General features: G+C 50.3%; 1 protein-coding gene across 22 annotated transcripts in view; it reads right to left on the reverse strand.

Moving 5' to 3' along the window:
* The window catches only part of OTOF (otoferlin), a 106,998-nt gene that overhangs the window by 66,660 nt on the left and 21,120 nt on the right, over positions 1-19,218 (reverse strand). For all 22 annotated transcript variants that reach the window (XM_069805432.1, XM_069805420.1, XM_069805415.1 and 19 more), the window contains exon 4: positions 3,078-3,177. In XM_069805432.1, the coding sequence (XP_069661533.1) occupies positions 3,078-3,177 (100 nt within the window). The remainder of the gene's footprint in view (positions 1-3,077; positions 3,178-19,218) is intronic.

A 19,218-nucleotide genomic window follows, 5' to 3' on the forward strand; every position in this document is an offset into this window, starting at 1 on the left:
GGCTCTTTTAATCTCTTTGCTAAGGCAAGTCAATAGTTTTATTAGGGCTGGCTGGAAGCTGCCAGTGATGTTTTGCAGTCAGCCCAGAAAAAGGAAAACAATTTTCAACCCTTCCTTTGCCTTTGATTACAGAAAGATGAAGTTATGCCTGGAAACTGCTTTCCAAGAAATGACAGCAGTGAAGATGCTCCTCTCCCTTCAGCCAGAGCCGGGGGCTGATGTCTGGAGCTGGAGACGCTTCACACCGATGTGTCCGCAGTGTGGTCACCCCAGGGTGGGTTTGGAGGTGGGACAGTTGCGCTGGGTTAGGACCCTCGGGGAGCATGGTCTGCAGGAGGGAACCCTGGTGCCAGCTCGGCGTCTTGCAAAAACGGAGCTGTGCTGCATTACAGCACCTCCAGCATCTGTGCCGTGCTTGCCAGCAGCCCTTCTGGAGGTAATGCAATGCCAGGACTTGCTCAGGTGCCTTTGCAGAGGAAACATGCCTTTAAAATCACAGGTTTGAAGCAGTGGAGAGAGGCGAGGCTTGCCAAGAGGGGACATACAGATGTTGCTTTCTTTCCTAATTCTGGAGGTGATTTTTGCAACCCTTGCACGTGATTTGTCTTTGAGTTTGCTCAATGTGAGGAACATGTTGCTTCCAAGCAAAACCTTTTTCTTTGCATCTCAAAGGGCAAGGAGTGCAGATGGCCAGTTATCCCGTCTCATCTGATGGGCAGTGTCTTTCCATTCCTGTCCACCTCTGCCTTCTCAATATGTCTGATCATTTTTGAGTCCCTCTCTCCTCCTGCAACAGCCCTCACTGGCCGTGGTCCACCCCTACGCCTACTAAAAAAATCAGCATCTTTTGATTCTGGGAGAAAGTGGGTCACTTCTCCAGGAGGGCTGACTCTGCTGCCCATCAGGAGCTATTCCAGATCTATATTGCCACTAACATTTCTCCATGCAAAATGTCCCAGGCATTGCCCTCTGGATTCTCTCTTCTCAAGGCTCCCTCAGTCCAAATTTGTCCTCTTGCTGGAGCAGAGACTGGGAGCAAGCAGTTTGGAGAGGGAATTTATGAAGCTGAGTTGTCTCTGAAGTTGCAATGGATACTGCATGGGAGAAGGGATTCGAAATCCTGATGAAAGCCCAAAATGCAAACACATACCCTCACCTCCCAGCTCCGGTTTGAACAGGGGTGACCTGGGGCTAAGACGATGTCCCAGAAATGCAGGGGAAAGAGGGGGACGTGGCATTTCTGCTCACAGCAAGCACTAGAAATGCAGGATTTGTGCATGAGCATCCATATGGCTTGTGGTGTGCAGAACGTGGTGGGATTTATTGCCTTATCCAAGGGAGATCTGCACTCCTGTAAAATCTGCCTTACCCAGGCTGCCCCGATTTTGTAGCAATAGACAACAGTCAGTATTTATGCTTTCCAGAGCACTCTGTGGATACCAACAAAAACAACTCCAGCAGAGCTGCCGTGACACAGAGGAGACGTAGACACGAGGTCCTCGGAGGGGAGGTAATGAGCGCAGGTTATCCAGCACATCAGGCACCAGCTGGGGAAGGTCGTTTCTCCTCCAGGTGCCTCCAGTTAGAAGCACACAGCTTATAAAGAGGCGAAGGGTAGCAGACTATTTACTTTGACCTTCTATGCAACTACACCAAGCTCCTGGCCAGGCTGCAAGGCACCAGGCAATCCAGGTACCTCCTCAGTCCTAGGTTAGTTTGTTTGAAAAACTTCATAATTTTCAACATCAAGAAGTTGCAGGTATTTAATTGTCATCCACTGATTTTCCTCTCTCCCTCTGTGATACTGAAGGCTCTTTCTTAAAAATATGGGATTTTCTTCCTGTGGTGGGTCCTATGGACTTTAATCAGGCAACTTCTTGGCCTGATAAACCAAGAGAACAGTCAGAGCTGTTTTCTCCAAACCTGAAATTATTTTTGCACCCTGGGTCTGCACCCCCTCCATTTTTTCTCCCACCTCAGCACTGTGTCCCTTGTACTTTTATTGGTTTCATTCCCTCTACCGCCACAGGAGAAGTCACCTCCTTTCTCCTCCTAATGAAACCACTCGTCTTTTCATAGCTAATTGCTTGTTGTTAGCACAAAGGGTTATGTGCAATTACACTTTTCCTTTATGCTGAGTATAGGAAGCAGCTTATAAAGGATTAAGAAAAGGGGGGAGGCTGAGTTTTCATTTTTTAATTAAAACACCAGGGTTTTGATAGCCAAGAAGATCAGAAGTAGCTGTATTTCCAAGTGTGTTATAAAACTCAGTCTCCATGGGAAACAGCTCCTGAGAGATGTGTTAACCAGATGGAAATGCACCGAGTTACACAGCAGCTGCTCCGCAGACAGGGAGCCTTTTCCTTGGCATCGGGGGCTCTGGATGAGGGCTGCAGACCCAGACCAGGTGGTATTTCTTATCCTGATTTTCCCTAGAGGGGTATAAGGAATGAGCCTTCAGGGGAGCGGCTGCATGAGGTATTTCTCATGTGCTACAGGGGTCAGATAAAAGCAGTGTTGAAGTCAGAGACAAATACTGTAAATGTCGAGCATTTCAAACAACCAGTACTACTGGCATGGCTTAAAGCTGATATACTACTGGCCGGGGCAGAGCCAGCATGGGATTGCTCAGGTGCAGGAGAGCACTGGGAGCCGAGCTCAGTGTGGGACTGTGGTGAAAGCAGCTGCTCAGCATCTCTGCGGGGATCTGAGGACCACGCTGTGCTCTGGGCTGCCACGGGTCTCCAGCAGCAGGATGCTTGCAGGCTATTTCTGAGCTGTGGGGCATGAGCAATTGCACCCTGTCTGTTTGCAGGTTAAACTTGATCCGTTCCTGCTTTGCCCCCATCCTGAACTTCTCGCAGCATGCAGAATATCTAGCCTTTGCTCTGCACCATCAGGACAGTCCTGGCTGCCTTAGTCCTTCAGACCAAGAGTAATGGGATGAAGGAAAGGTTGAGGATTCAGGGATTCAGGTGCATAATGCAGCCTTTGCTGTTCCCACAGAGTCGGCAGAAATACGGACAGACGGACCAAGACTGGAGGGCAGCAGGGGCTGCTTATTCCTCATGACCTACCTGAATGGCTGAATTATTGTCGTCTATGAGCGTGTCCGTCACCTCTACCTGCCCTTCCTCCACCACCTTTTGCAGGACCATCCGGAAAGTGCCAATAAGCCTATGGAGCAAAGAAGAAAAAAGTCAGGCGAGCTGTGGTGAGCACCAACCAGCATTCATTTTTAATGGGAAGGGGCTCTGCTGGCCAAGTCGCCCAAGCATGCGTGGCTGGTTTTGCTTCCCATTTGCCTTAAGAGGAGGTAGCTGTAAGAAGCAGGATCAGAGCATGGCCAAGGACTCTGGCAGCTGCAGCCAGTGACCCCAGCTCAGTGGAGATGGTGGGCAAACAAGGAGCCAGGAGAGAAGCCATTACAAGGTAACACTGTTGGGATAAGAAGAGGAGACTTTGGGAACCATTGGTCTTGCATTATTGGAATGCAACTAAGGGGGCCCAAACTGGCCTTCTCCATCCTGAATGTCTGCATTAGTAAACTGAGCAAGGCAAGAACTAGGGCACTGTCCCTCACCCATTTGTACCAGGACATTGTCAGCACAGGACATGACATGGGGATGTCCCAGGTCAACATGCCTGACCCCAACCCACCCCCCCAGGAGGGGTTGTCCTGGGGCAGGGCATCCCTGGAGCAGTTTGGATGTGCCTGGTTGTATGTGGGATGAGTCAAACAGCCCAGCTGGGTTGGCCCAGGGTTGGAGAACAGGGCTTATGTTAGTTATTTTACTTGGATGGACATAGCCTGAAGGCACTGCATGTGAGTCTCAAAGCTGCTCAGGGGAGAAGACTGACTCCCTTCTGGTAAAGGAGGTCTAATCATAACTGATGCCTGGAGGCTCGTGTCCTTGTCCCAACCCACTCCCATCCTGCTAGGTATCTTCAAGAAGTGCAGCAGGGGCCCAGGGAGGTTAGGCTGTCTACATCCTGGGGGCTTTCATAGAATCATTTAGGTTGGAAAGGACCTTTAAGATCATCAAGTCCAGCCATTAATTTCAAGACCCAACCGGAAAAAGCCAAGAGCCACCTGCTGTGAGGTCAAGCTCGCTCAGCTTGGAGCATCAGGCTGGACTAGGGATCTCCTGAAATGCCTTTCAGTCTGAATTATCCTGTGATCTTTTGATATGATCCTTGATCCTACAATTATTGCTGTGGTAGGGTGTGGGGCAAGCTGCATGCCAAAGTTCAGTCCCTGTGTATTTGTTACACCTCATGGAATTGGTGACAACCTCACCTGAGCCAGGACAACATATCCCAGAGCCACAAGGGCTTGTTGTGGCTGAAGGGAGACATTTACAGCAGGCATGGAGCAATGGTTTAATGCTAATTCCTCCTTCCCAGGTTCTTCCCAGTCTTGTGCTGGATGCTATTGGTGCTGACAGCAGAGCACTCCCATCTTTCCTTCAGTGGAAGACAAGCTGCTTTCTCCAACCCCACTGCTGCACCGAGCAGCCTGCCTGACTCTGCACAGGACAGAGGAGGAGGACTCGCATCTCTCCCACCCGACCTGCGTCTGCTGACTCTCACCATGGGCTGAGATGAACACTGAGGTGAGGGCATATAACACCTTCCAACCACCATGGCCATTCCCCCTCCGAGCATCTGATCACCACCTAAAATCCCCCAAGATGAGCAGACTGAAGGCATCAAATTGCTCTTAGTGGCTCTTGCCTGGGCTCGCTGCAGCCAGCCAGGGAGTGCAGCACTGTGTGCACTGAAAGCAGCCACATTTGTTAAATCACAGGTCCAAATAGATACCACAGAGAGTGGAGAAGCCTGGCGCTCTCTAATAGAAGTCATTACTTATTTGCCAGCTCATGGCTTGTCAAGGAGCTGTGGCTTTATGTTCTTCATGTTCTGCTGTGGCACCAGAGGGACCTTCCCAGCCTGAGAAGAGCCAGCTATGAATCAACAAGTGACTCCTGATGCAGAAAAAGCCCTGAAACAGTGAATGCGGAGCTGCCTTACCCCATCTGCCTTGCATGTCACCTCCAGTGCTGTAATCCCAGATGACAGTGAAAATATTATATGGCACATCGGGAATATGCCTGCAGTGCTCAGCCAGCTGGGGCCAGTGAGAAAGCTGCTGCTGATTGAACTACTTCCTTGCAAACCTTAAGGCATCGCTTACTGCGATGCTGATTTATTAAGATGTGGTTTCAGGGGGGGAGACAAGAACTCCCTGTGCTATGTGGTGGGATAGCGAAGGCTCCTCTCCTGCCTCTGCCCCTGTGTAACACAAGCACCCGATGCTGTGCCTGGACACCCAAGGTAAAAGCAGGGTTAGCAGATTTACCCTAGGTTGGTCTGTGGCAGAGCTGAGGATGCGGTTATCCTTCTCAGCTCTCAAGCCATCCCCTTATGCTTTGAAGCACCCTCTGAAATGCAGCACAATGCTGGATGGAAGAGCAGGGTCTGCTCAGCCCTGCTCAGCTCCCTGGGGTCTTCATTGGCTTTGGGGCTTGATTTGCCTGGGTCCTGCCGCTGCCAACCCTCTTTTTTAACTTCCCCGCTCAAATGACCTGTCTTTGCATGGTCCCTGTGTCCCCTTGTGCACACACCTGCAGGCATGGGGATCAGACAGTATTGCCGTGGGTGTTTCTCTGACCAAAGAAATCAAACTGTGCTGTGTAGTTATCCCACTGCACACCACTCATAATAATAAGCTACATGAGGAAATTAATAAACTCCCTGAGGAAAACAGAACAATGACCTTACTGTTGCTCATCTACTTATCTAGCTCTGTCTGACTTGCAGCAGCAGGGAGGTCTTGCTTTCCAACAAACCTCTGATGGGTCCTGCTGTAGCTTGCTGGTGGTGCTTGATGCTCCAGGAGCAAAGGAGAGCCATGGCAGACCTGCCATGGTGTGCTGTGCAGGATAGGGCCCTTCCCTGCAGGACCTTCACCTCCCCTCCTCAGCTCCCATGTGCTGTGTGCAGGTAGATCCCAGCACTGAGCTCCTTTAGCTCCATCCCCAAGGTGCCCTGTTGGGCATTGAACGTGAACACCTTTTCTTTGTGTGCTTCGTATTGCTTCATGCACAATGAATAATGCATCATCACCTCCCATGGAGACCTGCTTCTTCTCTGAGATGGGCTTGTCAGGGGGAAAAGGCTGTTGTATCAGCCTGGATTTCAGGATTTGTGAAATAATGTTATTTGCTGTTTGCAGCTCTCTTGTTTTGGAAAGGCTTCCTTGAGAGAAGTCTGTGCTTTATCTCTCAGGATTTGAGCACAGACTCTGTTGCAGGGCTCTGGAGGGCTGTCCTCTGCCTATGGCTGGATTTGATTTCAGCAGGTCAGTTTGGAGGGATGCTCTTGTGGCTTGAGCTCTGAAATAAAGTTATTTTAGCACAGTTGCTGATGAGTTAGATTTGCCTGTGAAGGTTGCTAGGCTTAGCTGGTAACACACCGTGCAGCTCTTACTCTTACATGTGTTTGTAGGTGTTGGTATTATTTAACCTGTTTGCTCATGGCACATCATAAAAATAAATCCCCTTGGAAATGCCACACAGCTCTAAGCTGTGGTGGTGGCTTCTCTGCTCCTCTTAGATCAAGGTGGACTCAGGTACCTCTGGCCCATGGATACATATTGCCCCAGGGTGACATGATGAAGGAACAGAAAGCTTCTTGCACGGACAGAGCGATGGCAGATGTGTCTGTAAGGGGGAACACCCCTCAGTCATGAGGAAAGTCCTTACTACTGTGATGGGAGGTGCAAAATGACCTGGAACCAGCCTGATCTCTGGAGAACTTACCCCGGGCTCAGGCTCCCTCCCAGCTCCTCTAGTTTACTGAGTTACCCTCAGGGAAGAGCCATGGTTTCAAGACAAGGTGTGCTCCTTTGCCGAGGGACATGGTATGATGTCTGTGGGACTGAGGAAGAGGGAGGCTTTTGCTTGTCTTTGCAGTGGGCTATGAGTATGTGGAGATTCTTCAAAGCTCAGCTGTTGTGTGGTAGCTTGCTTAGCTACCATAAACCAGGCATGTGTCTGACACCAGAAGTGTGTTCACCAGGTTCAGACAGATAACTGAATTTTCTTGATCAATTTAATGCTCTAGAAAAGCTGATTTACATGAGACTGCAGTCAACCTTCCACTTCAGTATCCTCAGGCTGATGGAGGATGAACACCAGTGAGACTGCAGTACCGCAGCTTTGGGCACTTCTGCTTTCTACTTAAGCTGAGGAGGCTGCTCTAAAGTGGTTTCAAGCTGCCTTGCCTTATTTTTGCAATTGCAGGGGGTAGGATGTGCCTGTATCCATTTCTCCTTGCCTGAACATCTCTCGGTTTCCCATCTGAAATCTGCTGCAGCCCAGCGCTCACAGCTGCTGCTTCAACAGCAAATCAGTGCAGAGCTGAAACTTCTTCTGAGGGATCTCGCAGCAGAATGCAGAGCTTTTTGTTCAAGGGCCAACATGTCTGAATCACAGACCCGATGGGTGGAAGGGACCTCCTGCATTGAGCAAGACCATCACCAACTCTAGATGAATTTGGCCATGGCTTCATCTAACCAAGCTTCAAAAACCTCCATGGATGGAGATTCCCCCACCTCTTTGCTGACCTGTTGAGGCTTCACCATCCTGCAGAATAATATTTTCCTGATATCCAACCTGAACCTCTCAAGCCACAATCTGTGCCTGTTGCTCCTTGTTACTTCACCTGTCACTACTGTCATCTCTGCAACTCCCCTTCAAGTAGCTGCAGGCTGCTGTTAGGTGGTCTCTTGGTCTCCTCTCCACCAGACCAGCCAAGCCCTGCTCCCTCCTCTCCCTGCAGGTTGCATGCTCCAGGCACTAGTCAGTTGAGGGTTCATTGATGGTGGTGGTAGTAGTTTCAGCTGATGGCTGGTGGTGTTGACCTCACCAAGGAAACAACTGAAGTCTTACATGAGTCATGACAAGACTTTGCAATGAATTGGTGCCTCCAAGGAGCTCCATTCCATGGGAAATACCTAAAGGTATCCTAGAGCATACACTGGGCAAATGAGGGGCTCTTCTGGGTCCTCTAAATCCCCTTGCTGGTGGTGGTGGGCCAGGGCACAGGAGAGGCTGGTCTGAAAGAGCGTGGCTCTGCTTCATAGCAGCAACAATGCATGTGCATTTCCCTGGTGCTTTACAGTTAATGAAGACCCCTGCCCCAGCTGGCAGCTGTTCAGCCCATCTCACAACATGTCATGTCTTGATATCAATGCCACCTTAGAAAGAGGAGTAACTGGGGTGTTTCTCCAGTCTAGCTGTTGTGGCTTTGCCAGGAGGGGTATGAGAGCTGCGGCAGTTTGTGTGCTCAAGGCTTTATGGCATAGCAGCAGCCACACACCCGTATGGTGGTTCTCCTTGAGAGCACCTGGATCTGGCCCTGTCAAAATAAATAGCAAAAAGAGTGTGTGTGTGGGGGAAACCCCAGGAGTCGACAGGGTGCAAGCATCTCCAAGAGAAGAGATGCTTTGTGCACAGCCTTCCCGTGCTTGCTCAGGAGTGTGGCTGTGGGATGGGGGGACCTGGGGCTGGTGGGGGAGACCCCAGAGTCAGGCGACATCTCTGCATGAGAACAGGACAGTGGGGATATCCCAGGCAGAGGGACCCATTGGGAGAGCATGTGCCCCAGCTGCAGCCAGGGGCCCCTCCTGACCCCCCCAAACTGACTTTCCAGACATCTCCTGCTTCTCTGACCTGCTGCGGTGCTGCCTCTGCCTGGGACAAGGTCACCTTAGAGAAGCCCAGAGGCTGCAGCAACATCATGTCCATCTCCAGCATGTTGATGCTCTCCCCAGCTGAGCTACAGTCGAAGGTGCACACTGCCTGTGAGTGCTCGTAATTGCAGACTGTCGCTACCGTGGCAGCGGATAAAAGCAGGTATGTCGGAGCCAGTGCTAGCCCCATGGCAGCCTTTCCCCAGCCTGGATGGTGGCAACAGGCAAAGAGCAGATGCCCCCATCTCCTGAGAAGATGGTGAGGTGCAGGCCCTTTCACCGTCCTCTTGGCACGTCTTTGCAACCCTTTCAGCCTGGCTTATGTGCTTCTGCACTCCCCAGCTCCGCTCACAGACCTCGGGCCAGCTTGTCTGCAAGTGTGTGAATTATTGGGAAGATGTCCCTGCGTTAGGCTTGGGACGAGGCGCTCCTTCCTCGGACCCCTCCCAACCACTTCCCCTGGCAGGCAAGAGCCAAAAAAGAGGGAATGAAATATTCAGCACTTGTCTACACAGCCTTTCCTTTCCAAGTGTTTCATAATTCATCAAGTGCCCTGCTCCCTTCCCTGGCATTTCTGCTGATGGAAAGAGAGGGCGTTTTTCTGGGTCACTTGTAATTTTATCAGACTGTAGGAACATCTCTTGTTTCAAACCCAGCCTAGCTGGTTCGGTGCTTAGATCTTGCTCAAAGCCTTGGATCAGGGCAGTCTGGGGCTGCTGCATACCCCACGACATGCTTTGTTCTTTGCCTGTGCAACTTGGTCTGACTTTGCTAAGAGCATCCTCCAGCCCATGAAGTCCTGTCCCCTCTTCTCTGCTAGTGTCCCTTGGATGCTGTTTGCTCCCTGGGCTCCTGCAGCCAGGGAGAGCCTCTGGGTGTGTGTGGGGTTGCATCTCCATCCATCCATCATCAGATCCTGGGAAGTGACAAAAGGACAAATCATGGCATGTCTGTTTGGTCCCTACCTCCAGACACTCCTCGCAAGGTAGGGTGGGAAAGCAGAGGGCTGCCACTGCTTTTAACCCATTACCAGGCTGCAAAAGCCGAGGACATTGGACTGAAGGCTCAGCTGCCGAAGGGAGGATCCAACTTGCAATTACAGTAAAGGCCTCAGGGAGAGCTGGTATCTGCTCCTGAACCACTCAGAGTTGTTGGCTCCATCTAAATTAATGAATTAAGTGCTGCCTGGGCACTGTCCCTTGCCTATCCATGCTGGGATGCTGCCTGCCAGGGTCAGCCAGGCCAATGCATCATCCCTAACCCATCGCAGGGATGCAGGGGCAGGGGTTAGCCCAGGGCGGTTTGGAGAGGAGAGCTTCCTCACCTGGCCATGGCCAACCCAGCTGGGGGCTTGGGACAGAAAAGGACCCTGGTGATGTCTGTGTGGGGCACTAGGATAGATGGAGAAACTGGGTCAGACCCAAATCAAAACTGGAATTGAAATCAGGATTGTAATCTGATGTCAAACAGGCAAATAATAAATAAATAGTTATCGTGCTGAACCATTATACAGCCTATCCCTGCAGCCTCGCCTTCTCCCCACCTAAACAAACTTTCAATGCTTGTCATACTCCAAAGTGTCTGAGACAAAACCAGGAATATTGGGGGGGGGGTGGTATGTGTGTGAATTAGGGCAGGCAGGAGCAGCCATACTGCATCTTCATGCATCCCCCTGCCAGGACGCCTTCCCACCCCCTGACACCAAGAGCTGCAAACACCGAAGGATTTGGTCGCACCCCCCAACCCAAAGCAGCATCTCCAAACTCCTGCACCCTGGCTACAACCCAGGTGACACACCGAGTGCTGCCTTGCTCAACCTGTAAAGAGGGCTGAGGAGATCTGGGGGCTCCTGGTCGACACAGCCTCCAACCTGGAGGCACGGTGGGGAGGGAGAGCAGTTCTCCCAAATGCCTGCCCCACCATCTTCCCTGAATTAATGAGCTTTTGCAATGCAAACCAGGCAGCACAGGGACACGGCCAATGCCTGGCTGCTCAAAGAAGTGATCATAGGAGATGCTAATCTTTTGGACCATCAATGGGGCTTAAATGAAGGAGTGGCTCAGCCCTACTCAGCTAAAATCTGCTGACTTGATGAACTCCTGTGGATTTGTCAGTTCCCAGAGCGATGGCCACCAAATTCCCGCTTCTTGGTCCATGATCAGTCCACCTCTTCCTTTCCTTACCAATAAGCCAAACAGACAGAGCTGCTGCTGACTTCAGGGTAGGCAGATGTGCTCAGGTTTTAATGCCTCTGGCTGATCCTCTCTAACCAACCCCACTTTGCCAGCACCTTTCTGAAGCAGTGGGCTCTGAAACTAGGCATGTATGTTTTTTTCAGACTGCACTGAAGCACATAATGCTGTTGTTCCCGGGCTGCCAAGCAATTGCAGGAGCTCCTTGCCAGCTTCCCTAGAGATGCCTTCCCCAAGCTCGGCATCCTTGCCCGTGCTGTTAGCCATAACCGCTCCCTGCACCCGGGGAGATGTGAACTGCTGTATGACAAGGTCTGGTCCCCACAGGGTTCCACTGCCTGCCAGCATCCTCGGTGACAAATCCCTGCCTGTAGTCGGTCCCGAGCACTGTTCACATGCATAACACCTTCAGCACCTGCCGTGTCAAATTTCCGCATAATTTTTCCTTTCTTAATCAAAATATTGCGTGACACCAAGTCAAACACCGTGCAAAAGTCTAAGTATAGACAAATTACCACTTCAGCAACCAGATCTGTAATCTCATCCCAGATTAGTTACCTGACAAGATATATTTCAATACAACAGGGCTGCTGGCACTCATTATGCTATTCCACTTGTCTTCAAGGGTGAAAGAAAATCTATTTATATTTAATGAGAATTTTTGCAAGGGTTTGCTGAAAAAAAGATAATTCACTGAAGCAACTTTTAATATCTGGAGGCTGCTGAGATAGAACTGCTGTCGTGTCCTACATTTCACCAGGTTATCCAAATGATAACAAAACAATACTAATTACATATGCTTGCAAGTGTAAGCTCTGACTTGCCTACCGCACAGGCTTGGTGCAAAGGGGGTAATTAGGAGGGAAGTGATTTAGGAAGCTTTAACTTAAAGAGTCAGATGATTACAGATGAAGCTGCAATTTGGCTAGACAGTGAAAAAGGCTCTTCATTTTGATCCAAGCTCTAGGGCACTCATCACATCACATCCGTGAGAGAAAACAGTTTGCATTTATCAGTATTGCCCAAACACAGGTTTGTACATAAATGCAAGCATGGCAGCTTCCAAATGTACCGGCAGCTCCCCCAGTATCCAACAGCAACTCCCTTTCAGCTCATTCACTTTCTGCTTTTCCAGCCTGAGCTCCCAGAGAGCCATTGCCTCTCCCTGCCAGGTACCCCAATGAGCTTCATGGACCAAACCAACTCACCCAGATGCTCATCAGAGCAGCTCCCTGGTTTCTCAGCACCCATTTTTGGACCCCTCGCACAACTCTGGTCTCCCAGCCAGTCCTGCCTGGTTGCAAAGCATCACAGAGCCAAAGGACAGCCATGGCTGTGGGTTGCTGGTGCAAAGTAAGAAGGTCCCACAGTGAAGAAACCTTTCTTGGAGGCAAGCTGCCCACAGCTTAGCCCCTGGTGCATGTCCTCATGTTCTGGGAGACAGAGAAATTGTAACACTAGAAAATGCTACAATGGCTAGAAAAAAAAAATCACTGTTTTCAACTTTTCACCCAGTTTTGGCAAAGGAGGGCTTGGGTTTTCAGTTGCATGAATCTAGAAGCTATATGGAAATGATGGTAACCCATGAAGGGTAATTTTACCAACCCAGATCTGAAGAAGCAGGGGAGGCTTTGAGGCAAAACGCTCAGCACGCATGAACTCTGCAAGGTGAGAGGGATGGGCCACGCCAGGGCAAAGAGAAAAAGCACAGCCAGCTCGATGTGACCAACCAAGTCGTGTTCGGCACATCACCGATGGGCTGTGACTGAGGTTGGGACAGGGTAAGTCCAGGGCAGGGGCTCACCGATCCCCTTTGCATGGCTCTGCTGCACAAACCTTCTTCATGCCCACCTCCTGCCTGGCAGGGCTTTGCTCCACCCTGGAGGCAGAGCTGCCAAGGTGCTATCACTGAACATCTCAGGCTGCCTCCAAGGAGGACTTTGGGGTCAAGATTCTGCCCAGAGATCATTTTAAAACTATCCTTGATGTAAAAAACATGGTGTCAGGTCAGGTGGTTTTGGGTCTTTGTGTAAAGAATAACAGAAGTGCTCTCTTCTTTTCCTTTTTTTTCCCTCCTCCAGACACCCAAGTTGCCAAAGGATATCAGATCTGGCCGTTGTTGCAGTTTGGGGGAAGCCCACCTATGCTCTGTCTGCTTTTAAAGCTTAAATATAAGGCTGAGGAATCTTGAAAGACTCCCTTTCTCCAAAATAGACTTTGCTCAATGACCAAACCAAAACCAAACAAAACCCCCAAAGGCAAAAAGCCCTGATGCAACTCAAAATCATCTGGGTTTAAAATGCGCTGATGATTGCTCATTTTCCTCTCTCCCTGGGGAAGGGTCCATCCCAACTACTCATTGCTGTCCTGCAGTTCACCATTAGTCCCTGAGCTCTCTGTGCTCAAATGGAGGGACTGTCCAAGCTCGAGGGAAATCAGTCCCACGTGCCTTAGGTGTATCTGAGTTGGGGAGAAAATGCTTGTGGGAGGTTCTGGTCTTTCTCTGCTGACCATTGGACCTAAACCCAATGCCCAGATTACAGGCAGGCAAAGCTGGGTGGTGGAAATTGTCCTGTTGCTGCCAGAGATCTCCATGAAATGTGTTTTCCTGGTGATGCAAAATGATTTTGGTGGGGATCAGTCCAGAGAAAGAAGGTCTCCTCCTGACAGTGCCCAAACACAAACTCCTCCAGACCTCCAGGCAGAGGACCTGAGTTTCTGGCATTACAAAAAGCAAGGGGTTTGAAAGCCAGCAAAGTATCATTTCCCTTGGGAGACAAACACCCAGCCTGCCTCAGATAGTAATAAAAAAATGAAAGAAAGAGCTCAAACCTCTTTGTCTGCACAGCTTGCACTACACAAGCCACATCATCGCTTGCTGGCCACATCCAACTTGAGCACAGCCAGCCATCCCAGCTGCCTTCTCCCCTGCTCGCTTTACTCTGGCTCTTGGTGAGCCAAGATGATTCGCAGCTCCTCCTGGGAAGTCTGGACTCTGCTTGTCTCTGTCTCTCCAGCTTCCCTCCTCCAACGGAGCTCAGCATTTCAGCTCTTTTTTCATGTGCCAGCCTTGCCTGCAAAACTGGACAAGTTGTATGACATGGTATCACTCGCAGAAAGGCTGAGCTGATACCTCTGTAGACATCTCGGCTGATTAGCTTGCACCTCTGACATGGTATGGAAACTTCTGCCTTTCCAGGCTCCTGCCCCTGGTGACATCAGTCCTCTCAGGTCATAACCAAGCACACCCAGTCCATCTATCTATTACCTTCCATGGAAGCTGATGCTAGAAAGTCTTAATGACACTTCAGACTTGCTTGCTGCAGCCATCCCATTGCAAGGAGCTTCGTGCAGGAGAAAGGTTTCAGGTAGATGATACACCTGCCTGCGGTCCGGGCAGCTGCAGGTGTATCACAGGCACCAGTCCTTAGGGCTGGGAAGCTAAGCTGGGCTTCACGAACGTCAGGCACTGGAGCACTTGCCACCCACCCTACTTTGTGGAGGGGTATGTGGGAGGAGACCCTGCTCACTGGACTGGTCCCTGCCATATCCATTTTGCATCACCTGGAAAAGAAGTTGGACTAGGACCTTCTTCCTGAGGTGAATAATCCCACAGCTCAAGAAGTGCAATGGAAAATGGAGAAGAAATAAAAGTGCTGGTTTAAGAAAGAACATGAAAAGAAAGAGTACAGCCTATGGATCAGGAGGATGGGGGAGCCTGGGCTCTCAGGAGGACAAATCCATTTGTAATGACAACCCAGATACATCAGGAAGGACCACAGTTCATCAAACCTTGTCATCCAGAGTATGAGCCTTCTGGCCTATGTAAGATGTCCACCTTAGGACTCCTGGGGCCAGAGGGGATATCTTTGTGTTCAATAAACTCACACAGATTTTTCTCCTCTGAAGATGTCACACTCAGTTTTGAACCTGTAAACTTCCAGTATCCACCAGATCTCGTGGTGGGGCTCTCCACAGCTCACCCAGCATCATCTGAAGACCTACTTCGACCTGAGCCTCCCTCCCACTGTCTGTTTTCATGTCTTCCAAGTTTTTCTACTGAAACAGATGATGAATAACTGCTTCCTCCCCAGTTTAACCTTGTGGCTATTCATTATGTCCTCTTTTGAATTGGACTAACTTAATTTATAGTTCCTCATATAAAAGCTGTTCCAGAGTTTTTGTCTGTTCTATTGGATCCTTTTTGCTCCTGCACAGTTAATAACGCAAACAAAAGGACTCTTACGACCAACAGTGTGTTGCAAAGACAGCCTATAACAGCATTGGAGAGCAACTTTCTGTGTTTCCAGTGCTGAAAGCATTAGCAGAAAAGCTTGTTTTAATGATGTTTGGATAATCAAGGTTACTGGATTGCTCCCAACTACTAAGACAGGCGTAAGATCCCCCCCCAAGAGACCTGCGCAGTCTGGACTTCACACAATAAAGTCTGGGGATCCAAATCACATGCGAAAATGACAAACATAAACCCTAAGTTGTGCAGGTGGCCCTAAGATCTTCCCATCCTTTTTTTTTTTTTTGTCTTACTGGTTAAATTAGGAAGGGACTCCAAAAAGTTGTTTCGGATGGAGACAGAAGCAAACCAAGCATGAGGCCAGTGTGTCATGATCTTATGTAAACATTTTGTCTGGGTTGCAAGCATATTCAGTTTGATTTGTAGAGATTTAATTGTTTTCTGCCTTTTAGCAATTCTCTAGACAAAAATAACATCTTGATGTGTGCACTGGAGGCATCACTTGTCCAGTGGTCTGGTGAGTCAGACACAGACCCCTGGATGTGACCTCAGGGTATCCCTGGGATCTTCCACACTGAGCGGGAAGAAACTAGGGAGAACTGAATCTCCTGCATCACCGACGATGCTCCAAGGGCTGCAGCTCAGAGCTCTGCAATGTTTAAGCAAGCTGGGCAGCAGAAAGGCTTGCTCAGCTGCGGTCCAAGCACTGTCTCAAGGAAACCGAGGCACCTTCTGGTTTGCAAAACGCAGCTCTTGCAACTCCCTATCTGCCCAGAGTCTGAGTGCTGCTCTGCACAGGGAGGGCACTCAGACAAGGGGGGAAACCTACTGTGCCAGAGTTAATAATTTTTTCCATTATACTCTTTCTACACTGATTCTGCAGCGGATTATTTTCTGTGGATGAAATGGTGAGCACCCTAGTTTCTGCAAGTTGGAGGCAGTTTCATACAAAAGACTTGAATTCTGCAAAGATCTTAATTGCTGGAGAAGCCAGAGTACAAAGGACAAAACAAAGCTCTATTTTTATCCTGGAGAGCACAGTGCTGTATTAAAAGCCTTTGGTATTAGTCTCTTTGTCTCTCTGTCAGGTAAGGAGAGCCAGCTCCCGCCTCTTCCCCCTGGGTATCGGTTTTCTGCAGGGGGATGTTATCTGTGCCCCCACCCCTGCAGCACCCATCAGGCCGATGGGGAGCCGACGGGTTTGTAATATGGCTTTCAGCCTTTCCCCAGCTCCAGTTACTGCTTCTTGCCGTGGAGAGGAAAACAGTGACATAGAGGAAAACAAACCACCTCGAAGCAAAAGCCCTTCGTTTTTGCACAGCGTTCCTCATCCTTAAGGGATGTGGTCATTGACTGGTATTGTCCTTGTTTTCTACACAGGGAAAATATGTGGCCCAGAAGAGGCTTGTCCAGGCTGTCCCAGCAGTTCAGGAATGGGAGCAGCAGCAGGCACCAGACCTCCTTCCTCAGGGATGATGCTCTGTGGCTCTGGACCGCACAGCCATCCTCTCTGATGTCTCACCAGCACAGCATGCTGCTCTGGCCGCTGCCTCCACTTGCTTCTTGCATCTCTGCCCTCTCCTGTGCATATGGTCCTCCACCCACATCACTCATACGTGTCCCGTAGTGTCTTCTCCTGCTCAGACACACTCAAATCCACATCTGGGACCTCACACCATGCACTGTCTCTCTCATGCCTTCTCCCAGGGCCCTTCGCTGTGGGACCACATGCTGTGAATTTTCACCCATCTTGAAGGTATTTTGTAGGTCTCCCCAGGGGACCAGAAGACAAAGGACAGAGGTGAACTGACTTCCAGTAGGATCTCAGTATTTCTACCCAGGTCATCCCACCATGCAGCAGTTATTTGGCTTCACCACCCGCTTTCCAGGATGGGATACGTGGCATCAGATGAAGCATCTCATGTCTGCAGGGTGGGTGTGTAGGACCCACGATTATTGGTCCTTCTCTTGTGTGGAGCATTTTCAGTCTGCATCTACACTAGTAAATTAACCATGGGCAGGATTTGGCACTGCCCCTCATCCACCCGCACTGGGACAGGGCATCCCTGGGGTGGTTTGGATGGGTCTTGGCTGGAGGGGAGAGTTTCCCAGCCTGGGGATGCCCTACCTGGTCAGGGGCTGGAGACAGTTTTCTGGGCTGGTGGCACTGCTGGTCTGGCCCATTTGAGCTGTCCTCACGAACTATCTCCCTACCTCCATGCACTGCCCCTTTCTTTGGGCACTCAGACACGCCGGGGAATGGCTCCAAGGGACAGCCACCATCCCAGGGGCGAGACCCACCGGAGCCCACAGCCCCTCCGAGGGGCCAGCATGTGATCAGATGCTGTAAGGAGGCTGAGGCATCTGGCCGGGGCCAGGAAAGGATTATTTTACCAGCTAATTAGCTCCATGCTGATGGCCACTGAGGCGGGAAACAAAAGCAACTCAATGAGCCACGCAGCCACGTCTCAGCACTGGCCCCCTCCATTATTCAGCATGGACCTGCATCAGGTGTCATGCCTTTATCTGGGGCTTTGATAAATAGCACTAATCAGCTGCGTGTGAATTATTCACAGAGACCGGGGCTCACCTTTCCAAAGCCCAGCGCCAGGGCTCTGCTTCTCGCCACTCCTCTCCCTCTTCTCTAAGATTTATGTCTGTCTGTCCTCCTCCAACTCATTGCTGTACAAGAAGGATGGGCTGTAGTTACAGCACTGGCTTATGACCCTGGGCTTTAATTTTATTTTTGTACCACAGATTCCCTGCATTCCCTTGAGGGAGGTGCTCAGCACCAGCTGCCCAGGGGTGGGATGGGGCCAGATTCATGGGTTGTGCCTTGGCACTAATATCCTGGTGTAGACATTTCTTAGCCAGCAGGAGAAATGCTGTGAGTCTGAACAGAAATCCCTGGGTAATCCCTTTATATTTATGACTTGGAGTAGTCTATTCTGCAGGTTGATTCCTGCCACTGATGCTCAGGTCTGAAACTTACTCCTTCCCCCGTCAGTAGGCAGCTTATAGGGTTGAACTAAGGCTCTCCTGGCGTTGCCTCCTTTGGGCTCCTGGTTGTCTTCTGCATCAGGGAACTTCAGCCTTTTCAGCCCATCCTTCAGCCACAGGCAGTCCTCAGTTCCTTGTGCCCAAAGCACGTTGCCTTGGGTCAGGGCATGCCTTGCTGCTCCTGGCTCCCCCAGACCCCTCTCCAGAGGTTCAGCTCCATCACATAAACACGAGTACCTGCTGCCATGCAGATGTCCTGGGATGTCTGAGACAAACTCAGGGCTGGCAGACGCAACTTTGGATCTACAGGAGACATGGGTCCTTCCAGAAGCTGGAGACTCAAAGGACACCTGAGGTGAGCCCTGGCTCCCCATGGACACCTATGTTGCAGTAAGAGGAGATGAAGCCCCTTTTGGGATTCTGCTTCCCACAGCTGTCAAGGCAAAGCCAGGGGAGATGTCTTGCTTGGCGTTTGCTGAAGGGGCTCTTTGATGGCAGCTCCTTTCCTGGGCTGGGCTGCAGGGCTGGGCTGCTCCAGTGGCCCAAAGCAAAGGTGGGCAGCAAGGGCGGTTCTATGGTCAGATGATTCTATGATTTCAAGGCAAATGCACCCCAGAAACAGGAGCAGCAGCACCTGTTCCAGCCTGTAATGATGCAAAATAGGCAAATATGCTGGATAAATATTTCTGTTGGTTGTTGCAGGCCAGGGGTAGTTTGTGGGTAATCAGCACAAAAGAACCAGCAGCCTCTGATCCACTGATATCAATTTTTAACGGAGTTGGAATAATAGAGAAATCCCAGCACAGCAAAGAGTTCATACGGGGTGAATAAAGAGAGCCAGGCTTACCTGGCAGCCATCCTAGGAAAAGAATAGGGAAGCTTGTACAGGATTCAATGGAGAAGCAGTTATGAACTGGAGTGTAATCAATGACATTCAAGGTGGGTTTATGAGGAGATAGAGCCTGTCAAAACAAGCTTGGTTTGCTTCTCTGGGGTTGGTTTGTTTGGTAATTGCG

The sequence above is a fragment of the Haliaeetus albicilla genome, chromosome 18, assembly GCF_947461875.1.
Source record: "Haliaeetus albicilla chromosome 18, bHalAlb1.1, whole genome shotgun sequence".
NCBI classification, from domain to species: Eukaryota; Metazoa; Chordata; class Aves; order Accipitriformes; family Accipitridae; genus Haliaeetus; species Haliaeetus albicilla.